General features: G+C 50.6%; 1 protein-coding gene across 1 annotated transcript; it reads right to left on the reverse strand.

Annotated features, from left to right (window-relative positions):
- Positions 1-3,876: 3,876 nt before the first annotated feature.
- Positions 3,877-4,890, reverse strand: LOC138732657 (olfactory receptor 14A16-like). The gene has a single exon (XM_069879298.1). The coding sequence runs from the start codon at positions 4,822-4,824 to the stop codon at positions 3,877-3,879; it is 948 nt and encodes a 315-aa protein (XP_069735399.1). The 5' UTR covers positions 4,825-4,890.
- Between the last annotated feature and the right edge of the window lie 4,819 nt (positions 4,891-9,709).

The following is a 9,709-nucleotide window of genomic DNA, read 5'->3' on the forward strand; positions in this document are numbered from 1 at the left end:
TTCAGCTGGCCAGCTCTCTGTCCGTGCTTCTCCATGGAGATGTTTCTTTCATTTGAGGGCCAAGGTAAAAATAGATTAATAGACGAAAGAAAAAAAGATAAAAGGAATATAAAGAGAGACCAAACCCAATGCAATTTACATCACTTCCCACCTCCTGCTTGGGGCAGCCTGCTAAGTGGGTCTCTATTTTATGCTCATAGAAAAACCTAGGGAACAAGAGAGCTCAGTTTAGACGTCAACAGGGCACCGAGGCCACGATTGAAAGAAAGGACTTTGGCACTTGACGGCTCCATGAACGCAGCTATCACCTGGCCAAAGCTCCTGTGACACCTGGGAACATCCAGCTTCTCGTCCAGAGGAGCAGGATCCTTCTGGGATGGACAGGAGGGGAAAAGCCTTGGCCGAGACTCCAGGGCAGCGGGGGATTCTGCACCCCTGGGGGTTCAAACTCAGCAGATTTGATGCCTCGGGAAAGCTCTTCAGCCTTCAGCACTATTCAGCACAATTTTTAAGGCACAAAGTCTGGTTTTCTATGTCCACAGCTTCCATGTTGGAGACAAAAGCCTCTAACAGGGTTCAAAAGCTCAGTTTTAGCTCCCAAATCCTCCTTTTCAGGCAACAAAGCCTCACTGTGAGGGCTCAAATCCTCTTTTTGAGCCTCTCAAGTCCCATTTTTAGGCTGAAAGCCATCCTGTTCACTACCATGGCATCTTTTTAGGGCAAAGAACCTGATGTCGGGGCTCAAAGATGCAATTTCAGTTTCAAAGCAACATTTGTAGGGCCCAAAGGCTCTTTTTGAAGCTCCAAACTCTCACATAAAGGATCCAACCTCCCCCTTTACAGCCTGAAGCCTCCATTGGAGCACCCAAAGTCCTGCAGTTTTGACCAGAGCTTCATTTCTTGAGGCAACAGAGGAACCAAGAGGTTTGTCTCCTTCGCAGGGACAAAAGACTTAACTTGTAGCACTGCACCCATCTCTTTAGTGCCCCAAGTCTCATATTTAGGGTGGAAATCCTTGATTTTAGGGTTCCAACTTGTCTTTTAACACTTATAGCTTTTCTTAGGAGGCCCATAGTTACATTTTGAGTCTCAACCCTCGTTTTTTAAGTCTACAGACACATTTCATTGTCCCAGAGCATAATTTTTAAGGACCAAAGTTGATTCTGGATGTCCGAAACCTCAGTGTTATGGGCCAAAGCCTTATTTTTAGCTCCTTTCTAGCTTCCAAAGCTTCCTTTTCCGGGAACAAAGCTTCATTTTTGGAGTTGTTTGCAGTTGTAAAGGCCCAGATCCTCATTTTTAGCCTCTCAGGTATATTTCAAGCTGCAAAGCTGTTGTCTTTGGTACCACAGCATCATTTCAGGGCATGAAACCCGAGGTCCTGGCTCAAAGCCTCAGTTTCACTTTCAAAGCACCACTGGTAGGACCCAAACCCTCCTTTTGAAGCTCCAGACTGTCATGGAAAGTATCCAACCCCCTCCTTGATGGCTCGAAGCCTCTACTGGAGTGCCTAAAGCCCTGCATTCAGGACCAGAGCTTCATTTCTTGGAAGCAAGAGATTCTCATCCCTTGAGGGATCAAAAGACAAGTTTGTAGCACCACGCCCATCCTTTTAGTGCAGAAGTCTCATGTTTTGGGCTGAAATCTTCAATTCCAGGGTTCTAACCTGTTTTCTAGGACCCATAGACATTTTGGGACCCACAGTTACATTTTGAAGGTCTAAACTCTCGTTTTCTGTGTCTAAAACCCAAGGTTAGGAGCCTCTATTTTAAAGCCCAAAGGTTAATATTGGAGTTCCAACACCTTAGTTTTAGAGGCCAAGCCCTTATTTATAGGTTCTAAAACTCATTTCTATCTTTTAAAGCCTCTTTCAGGGATGTCATCCTCTGTGATGCTGCCCGGTGTCCTAGGAGACCTCTCTGCTGTCCAGGACAAGCACCCTCTGGACTCACTCTCCAGCAGGATCTGGAGGAGGCAGGTGGTCTCTCCATCGGGAGATGCCTGCTCCTTGCTCTGTGTGTGAGATTGGGAGATCTTACGCATCCTAGGATTGGGAGATCGGGAGATCTTACGCATCCTAGGATTGGGAGATCCCAGGATTCCTGCTTATTTTCCACGTGGGAGATGTTCCCAGCCCAGGTGGTCCCGTTTTTGTTTAACTGTGCCAGCCTTGCCCCCTTCTCCTTCGCTCAGATCGGATTTGTTTCCCGAGTGCTTTGTCACTCACTCCAGGCTGTGTACGGAGCCATCCTGGCCTGGATGCTGAAGTTCTGTTCCAATTTAGCTGCCTGCTTGTTTGTCCCCTCCACCCATGACCACAGGACCTGTTCCTGCAGCTCCAGAGAGGCCTTGGGGGAAAGAACTCAGGAAAACAGAAGCCAATGAAGGGTCCTTTATTTTGCTTAAATACACAGGATCTCAGCTCCTTATTCAAACAAACACCCAGTCAGTAAAAAAAGCAGAAAGTGAATAAGAAAGGGGGTAAAGATTTTAGAATTAAGAAACAAACAACAATTAAATAAAGACTGTCTTTGCCTGGGAGGAGTTACATGAGAACTGCTAGGCAGAAGCTGAGGAGCACTTTATTGCTTCTTAGGAACATTGAGTCATGAATTTCCAGACTACATCACTGATCTCCTTGTTCCTCAAGCTGTAGATGAGGGGGTTCACTGCTGGAGGCACCACTGTGTATGGAACTGCCACCACCAGATCCAGCGATGGGGAGGAGATGGAGCGAGGTTTCACGTGGGCAAACCTTGCAGTGCTGACAAACAGGGAGACGACAGCCAGGTGAGGGAGGCTCTTCTCCCAAGGGACGGGGGACAGGACAAGAGGGAATGGCCTCAAGCTCCGCCAGCGGAGATTTAGGCTGGACATTAGGAAAACATTTTTCCCAGAAAGGGTCATTGGGCACTGGCAGAGGCTGCCCAGGGAGGGGGTTGAGTCCCCTTCCCTGGAGGGGTTTAAGGGACGGGTGGACGAGGTGCTGAGGGACACGGTTTAGTGTTTAATAGGAATGGTTGGACTCAATGATCCGGTGGGTCTCTTCCAACCTGGTTATTCTATGATTTTATGAGCCAGCAGTGGCCCAGGTGGCCCAGAAGGCCAATGGCATCTTGGCTTGGATCAGACATGGCGTGACCAGCAGGTCCAGGGAGGTTCTTCTCCTTCTGGACTCAGCACTGGTGAGACCGCTCCTCGAATCCTGGGGTCAGTTCTGGGCCCCTCAGCACAAGAAGGATGTTGAGGCTCTGGAGCGAGTCCAGAGAAGAGCAACAAAGCTGGTGAGGGGGCTGGAGAACAGGCCTGATGAGGAACGGCTGAGAGAGCTGGGGGTGTTTAGCCTGGAGAAGAGGAGGCTGAGGGGAGACCTCATTGCTCTCTATAACTCCCTGAAAGGAGGTTGTAGAGAGGAGGGAGCTGGGCTCTTCTCCCAAGTGACAGGGGACAGGACAAGAGGGAATGGCCTCGGGCTCCTCCAGGGGAGGTTCAGGATGGACATCAGGCAAAAATGTTTCCCAGAAAGGGTCATTGGGCAGTGGCAGAGGCTGCCCAGGGAGGGGGTTGAGTCACATTTCCTGGAGGAGTTTAAGGGACGGGTGGACGAGATGCTGAGGGGTCTGATTTAGTGACTGATGGGAATGGTTGGACTTGATGATGCAGTGGGTCCTTTCCAACCTGGTGATTCTATGATTCTATGAAATACAGAGAGCATGGGTTGCTGTTTACTCAGTTACTTGGTTACAAATGGAAAGAAGAGAGTGAATTAAAAAGGTGATGAGAATGTAAACTTAAAAAAACCCAACACCACCATCAATAAAATAAGGCAGTGTGCACCTTTAGTGAGTCACATGATAACTGCAGTGAAGCAGAAGTTCAGCAGTTCATTGCTTCAGTGTAAAATCCAGTTATCAGCTTCCACGTTGCATCCTTGAGCTGCTGGTTCCTCCAGCTGTAGATGAGGGGGTTCACTGCTGGAGGAACCACGGAGTAGACAAATGACACCACCAGGTCGAAGGATGGGGAGATCGAAGAGGGCTTCAGGTCAGTGAAAGTGCCCGTGCTGATAAACAGGGAGACCACAGCCAGGTGAGGGAGGCACGTGGAGAAGGTTTTGTGCCGTCCCTGCTCTGAGGGCATCCTCAGCACAGCCCTGAAGATCTGCACATAGGACACCACAATGAAAACAAAACAGCCAAAGACTATTAAGATACTGACCACAAGAAGCCAAGCTTCCCTGAGGTAGGAGTGTGAGCAGGAGAGCTTGAGGATCTGCGGGATTTCACAGAAGAACTGGTCCACAGCATTGCCCTGGCAGAGGGGCAGGGAAAATGTACTGGCCGTGTGCAGCAGAGAAGAGAGAAACCCAGCACCCCAGGCAGCTGCTGCCATGTGGACACAAGCTCTGCTGCCCAGGAGGGTCCCGTAGTGCAGGGGTTTGCAGATGGCAACGTAGCGGTCATAGGACATGACTGTGAGAAGAGAAACCTCTGCTGAAATGAAGAAGTCAAACAGAAAGAATTGGGCAACACATCCTTCATATGAGATTTCTCTGGTATCCCAGAGGGAATTGGCCATGGATTTGGGGACAGTGGTGGAGATGGAGCCCATGTCGAGGAGGGCGAGGTTGAGGAGGAAGAAGTACCTGGGGGTGTGGAGGTGGTGGTCCCAGGCGATGGTGATGATGATGAGGCCGTTTCCCAGGAGGGCAGCCAGGTAGATGCCCAGGAAGAGCCAGAAGTGCAAGAGCTGCAGCTCCCGTGAGTCTGCGAATGGCAGGAGGAGGAACTGGGTGATGGAGCTGCTGTTGGACATCTGCTGCATCTAGGCATTGGGCACTGTTGAGGGAGGAAAGGACAGTGACAAGTTAAGGGAGCCTTCTCTAAGCCAAATGAAAGTAATTTCTCATTACCCCCTTCCCCCTACCCCCGCCTCCATCAGCGCCTCTGCTGCACTCAGAGAGATAAGAGGGAGTCCTGCGAGGTGAGAGCATTGTCTGGCTCAGTGCAGAGGGAGGGGAACTGCTCTGTCCTTGCTCTTGTTCCCAGCTGCCCTGGGCTTGCACGTTTCTGAGATCGAGGGGAATCACACTCCCGTGTTACCCTCAAACCACTCAATGTCCACCTCACACCACTCAATGTCTCACCCTTTCCTAAGGTCTCAGCACCCACTTTCATCCTAGGACACACACAGCTCATTCACACGCCCAACAGCATTTTGTGTCTCATACCATCTCTGTGCTTCTCTGAAGGGCATCTCTGTAACACAGGATGTAAACTCTCCCTCCCAGAACCTTTCTGGCTTTAGTTTCTCCTCATTCCCTGATCCTATCCCTGCTGCCTGGAGGTTTTCCTCCAGTGATGTGTTTCCCTGTCCCACGTTTTTTCCCTGCTCACAAACCCCATCCCAGCCCCTTGGCACTCCCCTACACAAACCTGCCTGTTTGCAGGGCACTGCCTGGGCACGTGGTCCTGTTTGGAGGCTCCAGAGGGAAGAACAACTTGGTGGGGCCAGCAGAGGTGATGCTGGTCCATAGGCAGAGGAGGGGCTCAAGGTGGTTTGGGAGACTCCTATCCCAAATCCCTTCCTTGTCCTTTCCACTGAACAGTCCATTCAGTTTTTCTAAGGTGATTTGGAATGGTCCTGATCGACGCAGCAACCTCTGGACAGCAAAATACGCTCTCCTGCAGGAGGTGCCTCTTGCACCCACAGCTTCTCCCTGCAGCAAAATTGTCCTGCACCCAGACTTACCATGTCAAGGACTGTGAAGATTTCTCCTCCAGTCAGCCCTCAGTCATCCTCCTGACCACCTTTAAGCTCCCTCTGCCTTGCTGGTCTCTCCATGAGAAACCCTGGGAGTTCCCTTCTCCCTGCTGTCTTTGCAGAGGAGCTGCTCCTCGCCAGAGCTCGCTCTTTGTAGCTCTGTCCACTTGCCCTGAGCTCCCTCAGTCCCAGGAGCCCAGCCCAGCTCAGCAGCAGAGGAGCAGCCCAGGGCATTTTAATGACCCCTCTGGTGGGTTGGATGCTGAGTCCATGAATCTCACACCCTGAGAGGAAGTAGAACAAACCTTTCAAGAAGTAAAACTCACATTCAAGCTCCAAGGTTTCTTGTAGTGTTAATGGGTCCCACTGAGGGCACTGCTGAGAAAGCATCTCCAGGGCCCAGTTAGAGCAGAAAACTGGAGGCAGTGATGAAAAGCAGGGTAAAGGTGTCTCTAACGCTGAGTCAGCCTGGATGTGTTTCATTAATCCAAAGGACCAAGCCCTGACCCCATTAACCAAGTGGATAAGCCCTGACCCCCAGACCTTGGGAAGGGAGATCCTGTCCCTCTCTCATTCCTTAGGACTCTTCCTGAGCAGTGGGATGTGAGAACGGGCAATGCCAAGGGTAGGACTTTGGAAAAACACTTGCATGGCTCCTGGGTGGGGGTTAGGAGGCTGTGAGAACCTGGTGCTGTAAGAGTGAGGTGTTTCCTCCTCCACAGTGCAGTGAGTGCAAGTAGTGATTTGGCATCCGTCCAGCAAGCATCAATTAGCAAGCATCCATCATTGAACAGCATCCTTTTGAAGAACAAGAAAGATGATCAAAATCTGTGCTTGGAGTAGAAAGCTCTTCAGTTCCATATCAAAAGGAGCTGAATTTGTGGTGACAAAAGTCTGATAAAGACCTGACAGCGAAGAGCTTTGTCAGTACCGTTTTGGGCTGATACATTTTTGCAAGGAAAGGAATTCAACTTGGTGGAGAAGAAATTAAATATTGACGAAACCAATGTGCTCTTTATGGAGATGGGGGAGAGGGTGAGGGCCTCCTCAGAAACTCAGATACAAACTTAAATCCTCTCTGGAACCCTCACTTGAACCGAAACCCAAACGCTGACTAACCCACAACTGGCCCTGACCCTACCCCATCTTCCCACCTCAACACCTGTGTGATCACACGAGTCATTTCATAGCATTCCAAGGTTACCACGGCAAAAGAACCAGAAAAAACCAAATGTGGTTCTAGAGGCAGCACAACCGGGACTGATGAGCATCCTTCTATAACCTTGTCATACCAGTTGAAGACTTGGGAGCATAAGGGACTGCCCACTGCTTCCTTGTGTTCTGGAGGAACGTCTCTGTGCAGCCCAAGTCAGACTTTTGGGTCAAATGAATCACTTTCCATTTCTTATCGACACTATTGATTGTGACTGAGATACCCAGGCTGCAGACGGGCAGTTCCTCATGCAGTAGCTCCTCTGTTTCTCCCCACACGGACAGTCCTACGTGTCTCACCGAAGGAATCATCCCACAGTGCCTGGATTTGCCGACGGTTGCTTCAACTCATGCTGTTGCTTCTCTGTAGCTTTTCTGCTTTGGGGATGCTAGTGGGAAAAGGCCTCACTGTCCTGATCCTGGCTTTGTTGGACACTCTGAAAGGACTGACTGTAGGTTGCTGGGGTTCAGAGTAGGAAATCAAGGACCGCCTGAGCCTCACCCAAGGGCAGGAAGGGTTGTTTGCGTTAATGGTTATTGCTGAAGGTTTCCTTGGTCAGAATCCAGTGTTTTAGGCACAGGGTCCACACCAGTACAAATGCAGATCCCCAGAGTGGATGGATGCGACTCAGTGCTTTTCCCTCTCCATGCATCTCCATCCTAAGCTTTCTCTCCATGCTCTTTTCTGAGGTGCTCTGGAGCACAAACAGCACGAGCAGTTGGTGTTTGACCTCTCAGATCCACCTCCCTCTTTGCGCTGTCATTGGGCACAGACAAGGGTTGGGACCCATGGAGGGGGAGGTGCAGGGAAGCCTTTTCTGCTCCTGTAAATTAAACACTGATGGAATTTGCTTATTTTCTGCTCCTCTCCTTGCTCCCCACCCCCAAACAAGTTTTGAATTTTCCTTTGAGCCACCAGCTGTGGTTTCTCAATTTCTCTTCTTGCTACAGTCACCGTTATTATGGAAGTTGCTCAGATACTGCCAACCACGCTTGATTAGAAGCCTCCGTCGGCACAAACTGGTGACTCCTAACTCAATCCAGGCCCCTTTGGAGGAAGGGTCCAGCTTGGAAGTGCTGCACCAGGGAGATCCCACTGTATTACAGAGATGCTGCGAGACAGGCCAGCTCTGATCAGCGTCAGACACGCTTCTGTAAGGGCTCCACCTGCACAAAGTAGGTGCTCACCTGACACCCAGTGACACAAGTGCAAATAGTTCTGTACCAACCATAATAACCACGAACTGGTGGATGACGTGACTGAGAGCAACTGTGCAGAGAGGGGCTTGGGGTGCAGATTGATGAGAAGCTTGACATGAGCCAGCACTGTGTGCTCGTAGCCCAGAAGGCCAACGGTGTCCTGGGCTGCATCCAAAGCATCGTGGCCAGCAGGGTGAGGGAGGGGATTCTGCCCCTCTATTCTGTTCTTGTGAGACCCAGCCTGGAGTCCTGTATGCAGCTCTGGAATCCCCAGCGTAAAAAGGACATGGAACTGTTGGGACAGGTCCAAGGAGGCCATGAGGATGATCAGAGGGCTGGATCACTTCTGCTATGAGGACAGCCTGAGAGAGTTGGGGTTGTTCAGCCTCTGGAAGACTTCAAGGAGAACTTACAGGGGCCTTTGGGTACCTGCAGGGTGCTCCAGGAAAGCTGGGGAGGGAATTTTTACAAGGGCATGGAGTGACAGGATGAGGGGAATGACTTTAATTTGGGGGAGGAGGGGAGGTTTAGATTAGACATTAGAAATTCTTCCTGATGAATATAGTGAGATATTGGCCCAGGTTGCTGAGGGAAGCTGTGGATGCCCCTTCCCCAGAAGAGTTCAGGCCATGTTGTATGGGGCTTTAAGCAGCCTGGTTCAGTGGGAAGAGTCCCTGTCCATGGCAGGGAGGTTGGAACTGGATGATCTTTAAGGTCCCTTCCAATCCAAACCGTTCTATGATTCTGTGGTTGCAGATGAAGTCCTTCACCCCACGGCAGGCTGGGTGCTGGAGTCCGTCATCTCTGAGAATGCTGGGAGCTTGGACCTTCACCCCATGGTGTGCTGGGAGCTGGAGTCTCTCACTCCGTGGCATCCTTTTCCCATGAGGAGCTCCCATCCCCTCAGCTGGCTTTGTCTCCCAGCCCCTGACTTCAGCTCAGAGCTTTGGCTGCACATTTGACTGATCCCTGGAGCCCCAGCTGAACAATCTTCTCCAGTTCAACCCAGGGGAGCCTGGGAGAAGGAGAGACAGAGTGATGCGGAAGGGTCCTCTGTACCACGATGGGCACTGGGGCTGCAAGGACAAACTGCACGCTTCCCAGACACATGCCGGGAGAGAAATGGAGAAAGAAACCCCAACAATCAAGTAACTGCTGCTCAGGAAGAGTGTTCTGAGCTCTGGTGCCCTGTAGGGTATTTTCTGAGGGCTAGTGAGAACCATTTGGGGGCATCACAGGAGAGTTCAGGGAGGTAAGGGAATCCCTGCAGACATGGCAGGGGCATTTCTCCACAGCAGAAGGGAGAGAAATCTTTCTGTTTCGGTCAGATCAGTTGGGTGGGCTGAGATTTGAGGAGCATCTCAAGAGAAAAGGCACAGCCACGGACCCGGACCCAGGAGGGTGTTACAAGAGATACCAAAAATCTAAAATTTTCCCACTATATCAGTCAAAAAGAGATGGAAAATTGCAGAGGGCACAACAAACAGATTCCCGTGTGGCATCAGCAAAGCTTCTGCACTTATGAATGAAAACC

This window comes from Phaenicophaeus curvirostris, chromosome 34, assembly GCF_032191515.1.
Source record: "Phaenicophaeus curvirostris isolate KB17595 chromosome 34, BPBGC_Pcur_1.0, whole genome shotgun sequence".
In the NCBI taxonomy this organism is placed as follows: Eukaryota; Metazoa; Chordata; class Aves; order Cuculiformes; family Cuculidae; genus Phaenicophaeus; species Phaenicophaeus curvirostris.

Coding starts and splice junctions, on each gene's coding strand:
- LOC138732657 (XM_069879298.1), bottom strand. CDS start 4,824: ATGCAGCAGATGTCCAACAGCAGCTCCATCACCCAGTTCCTCCTCCTG.